At 43.8% G+C, this 17,599-nt stretch overlaps 1 protein-coding gene across 1 annotated transcript; it reads left to right on the forward strand.

The window, feature by feature from the left end:
- Positions 1 to 331: 331 nt before the first annotated feature.
- Positions 332 to 7,674, forward strand: LOC133442159 (claudin-19-like). The gene is made up of 5 exons (XM_061720117.1): positions 332 to 700; positions 2,754 to 2,918; positions 4,707 to 4,788; positions 5,804 to 5,899; positions 7,560 to 7,674. The coding sequence occupies exons 1-5, from the start codon at positions 484 to 486 to the stop codon at positions 7,639 to 7,641; spliced, it is 642 nt and encodes a 213-aa protein (XP_061576101.1). The 5' UTR covers positions 332 to 483; the 3' UTR covers positions 7,642 to 7,674.
- Positions 7,675 to 17,599: the final 9,925 nt, after the last annotated feature.

Raw genomic sequence — 17,599 nt, forward strand, 5'->3', positions numbered from 1 at the left:
AAGCACGTTTTCGGGTGGATATCTTAGATTTTAGTGGCCGCCATCTTGGAATCTTGAGTGGCACGCGCCTTTTTCCAAAAGAGCAGACCTAAACCACCTATTTCCCCCCAATGTCTCCTCTCAACAGTGGTGTGTGTATTGTATTTAACCTCTACATCTAATATAGTCTACCCGTAACACCAGGGGGCTCCGTGTCTCGCTAAATACGAGGTTAGTTTGAATATAAAGAGAAAGCCCACAAGTGTTAGAAATCCTTTGAGCTTTTAACAATTTCATGAAATCCTAACAACGTGTTAAAAACGTCTTTCCAGGTGATTCCTGGTGATTCCAGGATATTCCCTGTGATTCCAGGATATTCCAGGATATTCCAGGATATTCCCGGTGATTCCAGGATATTCCAGGATATTCCAGGATATTCCAGGATATTCCAGGATATTCCCGGCGGTCCCAGGATATTCCAGGGTTTCCCAGGAGCGTGGGAACATGGCGGCGGGCCTGCAGGTGCTGGGCCTGGTCCTGGGCGTTGTGTCCTGGTGTCTCCAGTCCAGCTGCACGTCGTCCCAGACGTGGAGGGTGAAGAGCCAGGCCGAGGCCGTCACCACCAGCCAGTGGACGTTCGAGGGTTTGTGGAGCAGCTGCGCCGCCACCTCGCTGGGGTCGGTGCAGTGCAGCCGCTTCAAGACGCTGCTGGGGCTGCCGGGTGAGTCCGGGCCGGGGGAACCGGGGGAGCCGGGGGAACCGGGCCCCCCAGGGCCGGGTCAGGGTCTTTATCACAGACTGTGTTTCCATGCATCAATAACCCTTTTAAAACCCGAATATTAGCAATAACCCGGTTACACGGCCATGTAAACACCAATAACCCCTTTGAATAACCTGAATTTGCTCATATTCAGGTTTTTAAAAACCCCAATATGAGCCCTGGGTTACTCCTTTTAAACCTGAATATTGGGTCATGTAAACACCAAACGGAATATCCCCATCAAACGGAACAGGAATCTGTTTTCTGCTCATGTTCTGTTCACAAGGAATGCTGGGGCCTCATGTACAAAGGGTGCGTACGCACAAAAACATGGCGTACGCCCTTTTCCACGCAAACGTTCAGATGAATCAAGAGTGAAATGGCCGTGGAAATGTGCGGTGCCTGACGCCAACTTCATGGCTGGCGTACGCACGTTTCCACAGCTATTGGTCCGTTGGCGACACTTAGTGGTGATGCTGGGAAACTGTTAATAAAGTGAAAACAATTAGCCCTCAGAGTGATGTGCACATCAGAGACACTGATGAACAATTAACACATTCAACTGTCTGCAATTACACGAGTGGATATAAAAGCAAAGTGGTGCAGAAATACCGTTAACAACAATGGCAGCTTTGGCGGTGTTAGAAGAAAGCGCCAATGGCGCAGTAAGAAGAGAAAGAATATCTAGCCGGTTTTCCTAATGTAATCGGAGCTATCGACTGCACACACATTGCTATAAAAGCACCATCACTGGATGAATATGTGTACGTTAACAGGAAGCATTTTCATTCCATTAATGTACAGATTATATGATTAATTTATGTTATTTGTGAAGTTATTTCCTGGAAAAAGGGGCAGATCAGATAAGATTCTTCTTCTTTCTGCTTGCTTTTCATTCACGAGTTAAGAACATTTGTATTTGTATTGAATTATTTTATTTTGTTGAATGAAATAAAGAATATTAAAAACAAATAAAAAAATATGTCACAGGTGACACCGGCCACAGAAGGGCCGGTGTCCTGCATGTTTTAGATGTTTCAGTGCTTTAACACACCTGATTCTAATTAATGATCGTCATTAACTTGTCATCAAAGTCTGGATAGTTCTGTTGATGACACAGCTCCTTGTATCATGGTGCAATTAAAGAGGGAAACATATTTAAATACATTAGCATATTTAAATGTAGGCGTGGACAGGGAGGAGTCTGGTACTCCTACATGTGCGCTCAATTCCACGTTGATTGGGATGTACAAAGGAAATGTGCTTGGATTCATGCCTACGCACAGTTTCATACATCTGGATTTTTATGTGCGTAGGACGTTTTCTGGATTTAAGCGTACGCCATGTTTCAGTAGGAAATCCACGCAAGTCTTTGTACATGAGGCCCCAGGACTTTTGAGTCCAGGAAGTTCTTCTAAACACGGAGAAACCAAGACCAGGAGGAGACTAATCACTTCATAAATGTAATGAAGGATATGAACATTTCTGCATTTGTAGACGGTACAAAGTACCGGGATAGAAGATTTACAAGAAGGTGAGAGAAAAGTTGAAGCAGCATTTGTTTTGAATTTGGATACAGGAAGAAGAAGCAGAAATGACGGGAATTGTGTCATGACGTTCTCCGTGCGTCGCTGGTTTGATCCACATATCCTGAATGATTAATTACCATGGAAACGGAATATTCTGAATGTTTCAGTAACCGGAATATTAGCAATAACCTGAATTTTGACTGATGTAAATGTAGTCACAGAGGCTCGAGGATGGAGCCCTGAGGAACGCCTCAGAGTTCAATCTCTATCTCTATTCGTTTAAACTGCAATTATTATCAAAAGTATTTTTTAATTGAAAAACATTTATTTCACAAACTTTTTTAAACATCGTAAAGAAGAATTCTGCCTCTAGTTAGTGTTTAGTAAACCTCTACTTAGTGTTTACTGAACACTAACTAGTGGTTTTACTAACACTAACTAGCAGTTTTACTAACACTAACTAGCAGCTCTGCTTGTGTCTGCAGTTCACCTCCAGACCTGCAGGGCTCTCATGATCCTGGCGCTGCTGTTCGGTCTGGCGGCCATCTTGTCCTCCATCCTGGGACTGCGGTGCACCAAGATCGGCGGGATGTCGGAGCTCGTCAAAGACCGGATCGCCCTGAGCGGAGGAATCCTCTTCATCCTGTCGGGTACGAGTTCCTCGGAGACGAAACTCCGTCCGTAAAGAGACGAAACTCCGTCTGTACGGAGACGAAACTCCGTCTGTACGAGTTACAATTTAAAATTAATCTTTTTGCTCGTCCCCAGTATGTCAGGCTTGATAAAGCCTCAGACATCATTTTAACCAATACAGGAGCTCCACAGGGGACAGTTTTATCTCCTTTTTTATTTTCGCTCTATACAGCTGATTACAGGCATAGTCAGCCATCCTGTCTAATACAAAAGTTTTCAGACGACACTGCACTTGTGGGTCTGCTTAACCATGGCAATGACGTGGCCTATAAAAAAGAGGCACACTCTTTTGCCAAATGGTGTGATACAAATTTTTTACAGCTGAATGTGGGTAAAACAAAAGAGCTAATTATCGATTTTAGAAAGAAAAAAGAGGAGGCTGTCCCAGTGACAATTAATAATCAGAGAATAGAAATTGTGGAGTCCTACAAATATCTTGGTGTCCATTTGGACAATAAGCTCAACTGGAAGGAAAATACGGGGGTCCTTGTAAAGAAGGCTCAGTCCAGGCTTTTCTTTCTAAGGAAACTTAGATCCTTTGACATTAGCCCAAGGCTGCTAGGCATTTTCTACCAGGGCATTCTGGCTAGTGTCTTATTTTATGCTGTTCTGTGCTGGGGAGGCAGTATACCTATGACGACAAGAACAGGATTAATAAAATAATCAAGAGGGCTGGCTCAGTGATTGGTTTTAACCCAGATAAGCTTGAGGTAATAGTGGAGAAGAGAACAAGGACCAAGTTGAAAACAGTCCTCCTCTATGATAACCACCCACTCCACAATATATTTAAGGATCTTAAAAGCTCCTTCAGTGAGCGGTTAGTGATGCCTCGGTGTTCTACTGAACGACTCAGACGCTCCTTTGTTCCTGCAGCAGTCAGATATTTTAACCACAAATAGCGGCTGTCTATTGTTGTTGTTGTTGTTGTTCTTTTTTAATCTTCTGGAGGTGTATATTTTCTTATATTTATTTATTTATTTATTTATTTATTTATTTATCCTTGCCTATATTCATATCAATTTAAATCACTTGCTTTGAGCAGCCTACTCTGTTGTATGAAGTATCCAATCATGTTGATAAGCTTTGTGCAATGGTATGGAAATGTTTGTATTGTTTGTTAAGTGGATGTTTGTGTTTTTATTGCGTGGCAAAGCAGTTTCCCCTTGGGGATCAATAAAGTTTTCTAATCTAATCTAATTCTAATAATCTAATTACTCGGAGACAAAACTCCGCCCGTACGGAAACGAAACAATGTGCGTACGGAGACGAAACTCCGTTCTTACGGAGACGAAACTCCGTCCGTACGGAGACTCGTTAGAGGAAAGACCCGCCGGAGGGGGTTCCTGGTGTCCCACAGGGCTCTGAACTGGGACCATTACTGGCCACGGTTACATGATGTTTTTTAATTCTGAATTAATTATTCCGAATTAAATAATTCAGAATTAAACTATTTTCCTTGGAGTTTACATGGAAATAGTAATTCTGAATTGAGGTTTCCATGGAAACACGTTTGATGGTCTTTCTCCCATTCCTCTCCAGGTCTGGGGGTTGGGAAGGTTCTGATTGGATAGGAATTAATTTCCATGTAAACTCGAAGGAAAATAGTTTAATTCTGAATTATGTCATTAGGGATTAATTAATTCAGAATTAAAACCCGTCATGTAACCGTGGCCAGTGTGTTGACCTGGTGTGTTGGATGATTAGCTGCATTAGCTCCGACTTTTACCCGGGGTTTTCTCTTCCAGGGCTTTTCTCCCTGACCGCCGTCTCCTGGTACGCCGCCAGAGTCATCAGCGACTTCTACGACCCGCTCTACGCCGGCCTGAGGTCAGTCAGCGGACCCCTAACTAGAGGATTACTAACACTAACTAGAGGTTTACTAACACTAACTAGAGGTTAACTAGAGTTAACTAGAGGTTTACCAACACTAACTAGAGGTTTACTGACACTAACTAGAGGTTAACCAGCACTAACTAGAGGTTTACTAACACTAACTAGAGGTTAACTAGCACTAACTAGAGGTTAACTAGCACTAACTAGAGGTTAAACACCAACTAGAGGTTTACTAAACACTAACTAGAGGATTACTAACACTAACTAGAGGATTACTAACACTAACTAGAGGATTACTAACACTAACTAGAGGATTACTAACACTAACTAGAGGTTAACTAGAGTTAACTAGAGGTTTACTAACACTAACTAGAGGTTTACTGACACTAACTAGAGGTTAAACACTAACTAGAGGTTAACTAGCACTAACTAGAGGTTTACTAACACTAACTAGAGGTTAACTAGAGTTAACTAGAGGTTTACTAACACTAACTAGAGGTTTACTGACACTAACTAGAGGTTAAACACTAACTAGAGGTTAACTAGCACTAACTAGAGGTTAACTAGCAATAACTAGAGGTTAACTAAACACTAACTAAAGCTTAACTAACACTAACTAGTGGTTAACTAACACTAACTAGAGGTTTACTTGACACTAACTAGAGGTTTACTAACACTAACCAGAGGTTAAACACTAACCAGAGGTCAACCAGCACTAACCAGAGGTTAACTAGAGGTTAAACACTAACTAGTTTGAGCTGGGTACCGGCCTCTACCTGGGCTGGGTTAAACACTAACCAGAGGTTAACCAGCACTAACCAGAGGTTACCTGTGCTGCAGGTTTGAGCTGGGTACCGGCCTCTACCAGAGGTTAACTAGCACTAACTAGGTTAACTGTCTGCAGGTTTGAGCTGGGTACCGGCCTCTACCAGAGGTTAACCAGCACTAACCAGAGGTTTACTAACACTAACTAGAGGTTAAACACTAACTAGTTGTTACCTGTCTGCAGGTTTGAGCTGGGTACCGGCCTCTACCTGGGCTGGGCAGCCTCCGGTCTGGCCCTGCTGGGCGGCTCCATGCTCTGCTGCTCCTGCAGGAAACCTCGGTAAGGACCAGACGCCAATGACGGCGGCCATGTCATCTCGTTATCGTACTCGTACCTCATCCCGTTATCGTACTCGTACCTTATCCCGTTATCGTACTCGTACCTCATCCCGTTATCGTATCGTACCTCATCCCGTTATCGTACTCCTAGCTTATCCTGTTATCGTATCATACCTCATTCCATCATCGTACTTGTACCATATCCCTTTATCGTACCTCATCTTGTTATTGTACTTCTAGCTTATACCGTTATCGTACTCGTACCTCATTACGATTTCGTACCTCATCACGTTATCATAATCGTACCTCATCCCGTTATCGTACTCGTACCTCATCTCGTTATCGTACTCGTACCTCATCCCGTTATCGTACTCGTACCTCATCCCGTTATCGTACTCGTACCTCCTCCCGTTATCGTACTCGTACCTCGTTCCGTTATCGTACTCGTACCTCATCCCGTTATCGTACTCGTACCTCGTTCCGTTATCGTACTCGTACCTCATCCCGTTATCGTACTCGTACCTCATCTCGTTATCGTACTCGTACCTCATCTCGTTATCGTACTCGTACCTCATCTCGTTATCGTACTCGTACCTCATCTCGTTATCGTACCTCATCCCGTTATCGTACTCGTACCTCATCTCGTTATCGTACTCGTACCTCATCTCGTTATCGTACCTCATCCCGTTATCGTACTCGTACCTCATCTCGTTATCGTACTCGTACCTCATCCCGTTATCGTACCTCATCCCGTTATCGTACTCGTACCTCATCTCGTTATCGTACTCGTACCTCATCCCGTTATCGTACTCGTACCTCATCTCGTTATCGTACTCGTACCTCATCTCGTTATCGTACTCGTACCTCATCCCGTTATCGTACCTCATCCCGTTATCGTACTCGTACCTCATCCCGTTATCGTACCTCATCCCGTTATCGTACTCGTACCTCATCTCGTTATCGTACTCGTACCTCATCCCGTTATCGTACCTCATCTCGTTATCGTACTTGTACCTCATCCCGTTATCGTACTCGTACCTCATCCCGTTATCGTACTCGTACCTCATCTCGTTATCGTACTCGTACCTCATCCCGTTATCGTACCTCATCCCGTTATCGTACTCGTACCTCATCCCGTTATCGTACTCGTACCTCATCCCGTTATCGTACTCGTACCTCATCCCGTTATCGTACCTCATCCCGTTATCGTATCGTACCTCATCCCGTTATCGTACTCGTACCTCATCCCGTTATCGTACTCGTACCTCATCCCGTTATCGTACCTCATCCCGTTATCGTACTCGTACCTCATCTCGTTATCGTACTCGTACCTCATCCCGTTATCGTACTCGTACCTCATCCCGTTATCGTACTCGTACCTCATCCCGTTATCGTACTCGTACCTCATCCCGTTATCGTACCTCATCCCGTTATCGTACTCGTACCTCATCTCGTTATCGTACTCGTACCTCATCCCGTTATCGTACCTCATCCCGTTATCGTACTCGTACCTCATCCCGTTATCGTACCTCGTCCCGTTATCGTACTCGTACCTCGTCCCGTTATCGTACTTGTACCTCATCCCGTTATCGTACTCCTAGCTTATACCGTTATGGTATCGTGTGTTCCGTGTCTCATGGTTCCTCTTCTTCCTCCTGCAGACACTTTTCCTCCTACTCCACCAGACCGACCATCTACCGAGCAGCCGCCTCCGACGGGGGCAGCGCCAAGGCCTACGTCTGAGTCTGGGTCCTGGTCCGGGTCCAGGTCCAGGTCCAGGTCCAGGTCCAGGTCCAGGTCCTAGTCCTGGTCCTGGTCCTGGTCCGGGTCCTGGTCCAGGTCCAGGTCCAGGTCCAGGTCCAGGTCCAGGTCAGGGTCCAGGTCCAGGTCCTGGTCCTAGTCCTGGTCCGGGTCCTGGTCCAGGTCCAGGTCCAGGTCCAGGTCCAGGTTCAGGTCCTGCAGGTCCAGGTCCAGGTCCAGGTCCAGGTCCAGGTCCAGGTCCGGGTCCAGGTCCTGGTCCAGGTCCAGGTCCAGGTCCAGGTCCAGGTCCAGGTCCAGGTCCAGGTCCAGGTCCAGGTCCAGGTCCAGGTCCAGGTCCAGGTCCGGGTCCGGGTCCAGGTCCTGGTCCAGGTCCAGGTCCAGGTCCAGGTCCAGGTCCAGGTTCAGGTCCTGCAGGTCCAGGTCCTGGTCCAGGTCCAGGTCCAGGTCCAGGTCCAGGTCCAGGTTCAGGTCCTGCAGGTCCAGGTCCAGGTCCAGGTCCAGGTCCAGGTCCAGGTCCAGGTTCAGGTCCTGCAGGTCCAGGTCCAGGTCCTGGTCCAGGTCCAGGTCCAGGTCCAGGTCCAGGTCCAGGTCCAGGTCCGGGTCCAGGTCCAGGTCCTGCAGGTCCTGGTCCTGGTCCAGGTCCTGGTCCAGGTCCTGGTTTAGGTCCAGGTCCAGGTCCAGGTCCCGGTCCTGCAGGTCCTGGTCCAGGTCCAGGTCCAGGTCCTGGTCCAGGTCCAGGTCCAGGTCCTGGTCCTGGTCCAGGTCCAGGTCCAGGTCCACCAGGGGTCTCCACAGGGACAGGGTTTTATTTATTTATTTCATAAACTTAAGATGTTTTTGTTTTATAATTGTTTATTAATTGAGGATTTAACAATGAATTATTTTAATTTTAACTCTTTTTTTATTTTATTCTAAAGCTGAGTCTAAAATGTAAATAAATAGAAATCATATCAGATATTGAACGAGAGGTGTTTTCTGTTTTCATGAATCAATCATCAATAAATCTTTATGTGTAACTTGTTAAAACATTAAAGTCAAATATAAAATATTCAAATAAAAACGTTAAAAATAAGATTAAAGTGTTTTTATGTTTCGTTCTGAACAGGTGGTGTTTCAGCTGCACAAGAGCACAATTCATCTATTTATTCACTCATTCATTCATCCATCCATTCACTCATTCATTCATTCATTCATTCATCCACATATTCATTCATCCATTCATTCAACCATCCATTCATTCACAAATTCATCCACTCATTCATTCATCCATCCACCCATCCATCCATTCATTCATCCACTCATTCATTCATCCATCCATCCATCCATCCATCTATCCATTCACTCATTCATTCATCCATTCATTCACTTATTCATTCATTCAACCATTCATCCATTTATTCATCATCCATTCATCCACACATTCATTCATCCATTCATTCATCCATTCATTCAATCATCCATTCATTCATAAATTCATCAATTCATCCATCCACCCATTCGTTCATCCATCCATTCATCCATCCACCCATCCATCCACTCATCCATTCATTCACAAATTCATCCACTCATCCATCCATCCATTCATTCATCCACTCATTCATTCATCCATCCATCCATTCATCTATCCATTCACTCATTCATCCATTCATTCACTTATTCATTCATTCAACCATTCATCCATTCATTCATCATCCATTCATCCACACATTCATTCATCCATTCATTCATCCATTCATTCAATCATCCATCCACCCATTCATTCATCCATCCATTCATCCATCAATTCAGTCATCTATCCATCCATCCACTCATCCATCCATCCATCCATTCATTCATCATCCATTCATTCACAAATTCATCCATTCATTCATCTATCCATTCACTCATTCATTCATCCATTCATTCACTTATTCATTCATTCAACCATTCATCCATCCATTCATTCATCATCCATTCATTCATAAATTCATCCATCCATTCACTTATTCATTCATTCAACCATTCATCCATTCATTCATAAATTCATTCATCCATTCATTCATCTATCCATTCATTCACAAATTCATCCACTCATTCATTCATCCATCCATCATTCATCCACTCATTCATTCATCCATCCATCCATTCATCTATCCATTCAGTCATTCATTCATCCATTCATTCACTTATTCATTCATTCAACCATCCAAGTGATCGCTGCGACCTTCGTGGTGCTCGATACCCGGAGACTGTTGGGGGGGCTGATAAGAGGGGGGCCCGGGAAGGCGTTGAGATGAAGGAGGTGTGTTGTAAGTGTGTGTGTGTGAGCGGTAAGTCCGTGAACTTCGCTCAGAGCTGCTCTCAGCCAATGTCCTTGATGTTATCAGACGGCTCGGTCAGTTCTGATCCAGGTCCACAGATGTTCCTGGAGAGGGGAGGGCTAGTGGGGGCAGAGCATCTTGTTTACATTCCACCAGGAAGATTGTGACTGGAGCAGCAGGCCAAGCTGCTCTGTCAAGGTCAGATTATAGAATCAACAATTGTATTGAAAGAACAGACGGACTCAGTAATTTTCCGTCTGCCTTCAGTCTCTGGTTCATCAGCGGCGACTCCAATCAGACGAATTTGTGATCAATTTCCACCAAGCTGAGCTTCCAACTTCTCCAAGGTCTTCTCCATCTTGCCAATGAGCTCAAAGACCGCTGCTAGCCTGCAATTCTGTTCAAGAATCACATCCAGCTTACGGCTCTGCTCTCCCAGCGTTAAAGTCTGAGTGTTGGTCCAGAGCTTGTCCCCTCAGCCACGTCCGGCAGCTCAGAAAGAGCCAAAACAGCTGTCGACGACTTACGCCTTTGTCAATAAACCAGGAATCCCCCAGCTCGAAGCAGCAGAAATCCTGTTATCATTAATCCATGAATCATCTTCAACGTCCTCGTCCGACAGAATCAACAGGCACAGGATCCTCCAATGTTTCCAGGAATCCATCATGTATCTGGCAAAAAATGTCCCGTCGGGGCAGGAGGGCTCCCTTACCCCCTGACTTCTCGTCGCAAAAATTTGGTCAATTGTGCTGAGAGACCAGTTAATCAATTCCATGATTGTAGAGTTTGGGAGGAGTGAAAAGGAGAGACTCTGAAGACGAGACGGGACAAAAGCAGTAGCAGAGCAGATAGATAAGGGAGAGGAGCAGAAGAAGCGTCCGCCTTCGTCGAGAGCCGCAAAAAGAAGCATCCACTTATCCATTCATCCATCAATCCATTCACTTATTCATTCATTCATCCATCCATCCATCCATTCACTCATTCATTCATCCATTCATTCACAAATTCATCCACTCATTCATCCATCCATCCATCCATTCATTCATTCATTCATTCATTCATTCATTCATTCATTCATTCATTCATTCATTCATTCATCCATTCATTCATCCATTCATTCAATCATCCATCCACCCATTCATTCATCCATCCATTCATCCATCAATTCAGTCATCTATCCATCCATCCATTCATTCATCATCCATTCATTCACAAATTCATCCATTCACTCATTCATCATCCATTCATTCATAAATTCATCCATCCATTCACTTATTCATTCGTTCAACCATTCATCCATCCATTCATTCATCATCCATTCATTCATAAATTCATTCATCCATTCATTCATCTATCCATTCATTCACAAATTCCTCCACTCATTCATTCATCCATCCATCCATTCATCTATCCATTCAGTCATTCATTCATCCATTCATTCACTTATTCATTCATTCAACCATCCAAGTGATCGCCGCGACCTTCGTGGCGCTCGATACCCGGAGACTGTTGGGGGGGCTGATAAGAGGGGGGCCCGGGAAGGCGTTGAGATGAAGGAGGTGTATTTATCATTGTGTGTGTGTGAGCGGTAAGTCCGTGAACTTCGCTCAGAGCTGCTCTCAGCCAATGTCCTTGATGTTATCAGACGGCTCGGTCAGTTCTGAAACAGGTCCACAGATGTTCCTGGAGAGGGGAGGGTTAGTGGGGGCAGAGCAACTTGTTTTCATTCCACCAGGGAGATTGTGACTGGAGCAGCGGGCCAAGCTGCTCTATCAAGGTCAGATTATAGAATCAACAATTGTATTGAAAGAACAGACGGACTCAGTAATTTTCCGTCTGCTTTTAGTCTCTGGTTCATCAGCGGCGGCTCCAATCAGACGAATTTGTGATCAATTTCCACCAAGCCGAGCTTCCAACTTCTCCAAGGTCTTCTCCATCTTGCCAATGAGCTCAAAGACGCCGCCAGCCTGAGATTCTGTTCAAGAATCACATCCAGCTTACGGCTCTGCTCTCCCAGCGTTAAAATCTGAGTGTTGGTCCAGAGCTTATCCCCTCAGCCACGTCCGGCAGCTCAAAGAGCCAAAACAGCTGTCGACGACTTACGCCTTTGTCAATAAACCAGGAATCCCCCAGCTCGAAGCAGCAGAAATCCTGTTATCATTAATCCATGAAGCATCTTCAACGTCCTCGACAGACAGGATCAACAGGCACAGGATCCTCCAATGTTTCCAGGAATCCATCATGTATCTGGCAAAAAATGTCCCGTCGGGGCAGGAGGGCTCCCTTACCCCCTGACTTCTCGTCGCAAAAATTTGGTAAATTGTGCTGAGAGACCAGTTAATCAATTCCATGATTGTAGAGTTTCGGAGGAGTGAAAAGGAGAGGCTCTGAAGACGAGACGGGACAAAAGCAGTAGCAGGACAGATAGGGAGGGAGAGGAGCAGAAGAAGCGTCCGCCTTCGTCGAGAGCCGGAAAAAGAAGCATCCACTTATCCATTCATCCATCCATCCATTCACTTATTCATTCATTCATCCATCCATCCATCCATTCACTCATTCATTCATCCATTCATTCACAAATTCATCCACTCAACCATCCATCCATCCATTCAACCATGCACTCAATGCATTTATGCATTGAGTGCATCCATCCATCCACTAATTAATGAATCCACTCATTCATCCATCCATCCATCCATTCATCCATTCACTCATTCATTCATCCATTCATTCACAAATTCATCCACTCATTCATCCATCCATCCATCCATTCATTCATTCATTCATTCATTCATTCATTCATTCATTCATTCATTCATTCATTCATTCATTCATTTTATCAGACTAAACAGTTGTGTAAAGGATTTCCATGCATCCTTCCGCTAAAGTTAACACACATGTTTATGGTCAAACAACCGTTACATTGTTTTATATTCTGAAAATAAACTCACTTGAGGGGAAAAGTTCAGTTTCAGCTACATTTGTAATGTTTTAGAAGTAAATAATCATTTATTTACTAAAAGTATTTTCTTTTCAAATCAAAATCATGTATAAAAAGGTTAAGGAGGAAACTCCTGTAGTTGCCCTTTCTGGCCACCAGAGGGCGACAGAGAACGTGGAAGAGCTGAGTCTGTAACTCTGAAAACCAGAGACTTTTTACTCCGATTTAAATCAGGATCTTCAACCTTTTTTATCCTTGAATGAGAGAAAAACAGAGCAGGACCCGCTTGGAATTCTTATTTTTTCCCTTTTTTTTTAATGTGTCAAGTTTTAAGTCTGGTTTAGAATAACTGTTGAATGTGTTTTATTCTGCTTTTATCACCTTGTTAACCATTTCCTGACTGGGTTATTATAATATATATAATAATAACTGTTGAATGTGTTTTATTCTGCTTCTATAATTCCTGACTGGGTTATTAGCTACATGTGTTTACGGTTGATGAAACTTTGTCCTCGTCAGACGTGGAAGGAGTAACGTTAGGTCGAGCTGGAACGTTACAATCTCCAGCTTTAGACTTCGTTATTGTCACTAATTTATCCTTCAGGTCTAACTAGTTAAATATGAAATAGACAAGTTAATTTAGCAGAGAATTTTCTTTTCTTAAACAGCTAGCTAGCTGGTTTTTCCGCTCTAAAGTTGACATTAGTCACATGACTCACGTCATGGAATCATTTATGTAGAGTTGTATTGTATATGTTTTCTCAATCATATATATGTATATATATATATATATATATATATATATATATATATATATATATATATATATATATATATATATATATAGCCTATATATATATATATTTTTTTTTTTTTCAACTCTCACAAATTATTTTGGTTAAAATGGCCTTTATTTCTTGTTAAGTTGTTGGACCCCCTGCAGGACCTCCGTCAGACATCAGAGATGTACGAGGGGAGACTCACGGGTCCACCGATCGTCCCAGGTTCCCTGTTGGGCCTTCGTGAATGTTGTAGATGTTTGCAAACAACTCCTAACAGAAGCGTCCTCACTATGGGCTCAAATTAAATCCATAAATATTTAGTATCTGTAAATAAACTTTGTACTTGTAGAGATATTTGGTCCATGTGCAAAAAAATGTTTGTACTTGTAGAAATATTTTGTGCATGTAGAACATTTTTGTAGCTGTGGAATTAATTTGTCTGTGTGCAACATTGGGGAGATATATATTGTTTTTCGATACTACCTTGTTCTCTATAGCTGATATAACATGAATTACTCCTATGTGGGATCAAGTTCTTAACACAAAAAAAAACAAAAAAAAAAACGAAAATAAACCCGAAACACACCAGAAAAAACCCCGGAAAATAAACTCGAAAAAACCTGAAAAAACCCTGAAAATAAACCCGAATAAACCCGAAAATAAACCTGAAACACACCCGAAAAAAAAAACAGAAAAAAACCCGAAACACACCCGAAAAAAACCCGAAAATAAACCCGAAAAAACCCTAAACACACCTGAAAATAAACCCGAAGAAACCCAAATTAATTCCACAGCTACAAAAATGTTCTACACATGCACAAAATATTTCTATAAGTACCAATTTTTTTTTGCAAATGCACAAAATATTTCTACAAGTACAAATATTTTTTGCACATGCACAAAATATTTCTACAAGTACAAATATTTTTTGCACATGCACAAAATTTCTACAAGAACAAAGTTTATTTACAGATACAAAATATTTATGGCTTTAATTTGAGCCCACACCTCACGCTCATGTTGGAGAGGTTTCTTGAGGTCGTGAGATCGTGAGGTCACGGATCGTACCGGGTCTCAGTGGATCCAGAACCTCAGGACGACTAGAACAGACATGGGAAACTACGGCCCCCCGGGCACATACGGGGTAGGGTTAGGCTTTTTAATCCGGCCCGCCGGACTCGTCCAAATTATAAATTATAATAAAAACCTTGTTCATTTTCCACTTTTCCCTGCAATGCCCACATTTCCCCAACAGATGGCGCATGTGCACCCAAACACATTGACCGTTGTTGGAGCGGCTCGTATTTCATTTAGTTTCATGTCGCCATTCGAGCCCTTCTGTAAGAAATCGAGCAAGGTCAGGATAATCCAGCCATGATTTTGCGGGGTTTAACACAATTACACAATTGAGCTCGAGTATTTCGTTGAGTAATAATATGTTTTGAATGTTGAAAGTGATTCCATTCCTTTTTTAATAAATGTTGATTTCTTTAACTTTGTACCATTGATTGAAACGTATTAAAAACAGAAGTAATCTCCAGGCTGGATAAATCACAATGTAGGCTATGCTATTTTAATCTATTTACATTTTCTTCCTTCCAGTTTTGTGAAAAATAGTGTGTAAACGCCATATCTTGCATATTCCTTGAGACAAACTTATCAACTAATAAGGGCTATTTTGCATATTTGAAAGACAATCTTCAGTGCAAATCTGTTAATAAATCAGATTGTACATTTATTCAACTATAACCTCTGCAGAGTTCTGTCAGGTGGTGCCTAACCTGGTTGCTAGGCAACATCCCGACCAATGAGGCCAGTCCCTACGGAGAAACAACAGACGTCACGTGACCTGTATGTGCATGTGAGGACGGAGTTTCCATCGCTGTTTCGTGAACTATTCCCTTGAAACTGCCTGGAAATCCAGCTCGTGCCAGTTTTTACATTTCCCCCTAGGAGGAACTCTCGCACCACAGTTCCAGGGGAGAGCTACGTCTTTCAGTGCCATATCCCGTTATCGTACTCGTACCTCATCCCGTTATCGTACTCGTACCTCATCCCGTTATCGTTATCGTACCTCGTCCCGTTATCGTACTCGTACCTCATCTCGTTATCGTACTCGTACCTCATCCCGTTATCGTACCTCATCCCGTTATCGTACTCGTACCTCGTCCCGTTATCGTACTCGTACCTCATCCCGTTATCGTACTCGTACCTCATCCCGTTATCGTACTCGTACCTCATCCCGTTATCGTACCTCATCCCGTTACCGTACTCGTACCTCATCTCGTTATCGTACTCGTACCTCATCCTGTTATCGTACTCGTACCTCGTCCCGTTATCGTACTCGTACCTCATCTCGTTATCGTACTCGTACCTCATCCTGTTATCGTACTCGTACCTCATCCCGTTATCGTACTCGTACCTCATCTCGTTATCGTACTCGTACCTCATCTCGTTATCGTACTCGTACCTCATCTCGTTATCATACTCGTACCTCATCCCGTTATCGTACCTCATCCCGTTATCGTACTCGTACCTCATCCCGTTATCGTACTCGTACCTCATCCCGTTATCGTACTCGTACCTCATCCCGTTATCGTACCTCATCCCGTTATCGTACTCGTACCTCATCCCGTTATCGTACTTGTACCTCATCCCGTTTTCGTACTCGTACCTCATCCCGTTATCGTACTCGTACCTCATCCCGTTATCGTACTCGTACCTCATCCCGTTATCGTACTCGTACCTCATCCCGTTATCGTACTCGTACCTCATCCCGCTATCGTACTCGTACCTCATCCCGTTATCGTACTTGTACCTCATCCCGTTATCGTACTCGTACCTCATCCCGTTATCGTACTCGTACCTCATCCCGTTATCGTACTCGTACCTCATCCCGTTATCGTACCTCATCCCGTTATCGTATCATACCTCATCCCGTTATCGTACTCGTACCTCATCCCGTTATCGTACTCGTACCTCATCCCGTTATCGTACCTCATCCCGTTATCGTACTCGTACCTCATCCCGTTATCGTACTCGTACCTCATCCCGTTATCGTACTCGTACCTCATCCCGTTATCGTACTCGTACCTCATCTCGTTATCGTACTTGTACCTCATCCCGTTATCGTACTCGTACCTCATCCCGTTATCGTACCTCATCCCGTTATCGTACTCGTACCTCATCCCGTTATCGTACTCGTACCTCCTCCCGTTATCGTACTCGTACCTCATCTCGTTATCGTACTCGTACCTCATCCCGTTATCGTACCTCATCCCGTTATCGTACTCGTACCTCGTCCCGTTATCGTACTCGTACCTCATCCCGTTATCGTACTCGTACCTCATCCCGTTATCGTACTCGTACCTCATCCCGTTATCGTATCGTACCTCATCCCGTTATCGTACTCGTACCTCATCCCGTTATCGTACTCGTACCTCATCCCGTTATCGTACCTCATCCCGTTATCGTACTCGTACCTCATCTCGTTATCGTACTCGTACCTCATCTCGTTATCGTACTCGTACCTCATCCCGTTATCGTACTCGTACCTCATCTCGTTATCGTAACTCATCTCGTTATCGTACTCGTACCTCGTCCCGTTATCGTACTCGTACCTCATCTCGTTATCGTACTCGTACCTCATCCCGTTATCGTACTCGTACCTCATCTCGTTATCGTACTCGTACCTCATCCCGTTATCGTACTCGTACCTCATCTCGTTATCGTACTCGTACCTCGTCCCGTTATCGTACTCGTACCTCATCCCGTTATCGTACTCGTACCTCATCCCGTTATCGTATCGTACCTCATCCCGTTATCGTACTCGTACCTCATCCCGTTATCGTACCTCATCTCGTTATCGTACTCGTACCTCATCCCGTTATCGTACTCGTACCTCATCTCGTTATCGT

Source organism: Cololabis saira, chromosome 4, assembly GCF_033807715.1.
Source record: "Cololabis saira isolate AMF1-May2022 chromosome 4, fColSai1.1, whole genome shotgun sequence".
Classification (NCBI taxonomy): Eukaryota; Metazoa; Chordata; class Actinopteri; order Beloniformes; family Belonidae; genus Cololabis; species Cololabis saira.

What these genes read in the sequence shown, in the direction of transcription:
- LOC133442159 (XM_061720117.1), top strand. Translation starts at nt 484, where the DNA reads ATGGCGGCGGGCCTGCAGGTGCTGGGCCTGGTCCTGGGCGTTGTGTCC. An exon ending in GACGCTGCTGGGGCTGCCGG is followed by an intron (nt 701 to 2,753) that starts GTGAGTCCGGGC and finishes TTGTGTCTGCAG; the next exon opens with TTCACCTCCAGACCTGCAGG. An exon ending in TGCTCCTGCAGGAAACCTCG is followed by an intron (nt 5,900 to 7,559) that starts GTAAGGACCAGA and finishes TTCCTCCTGCAG; the next exon opens with ACACTTTTCCTCCTACTCCA.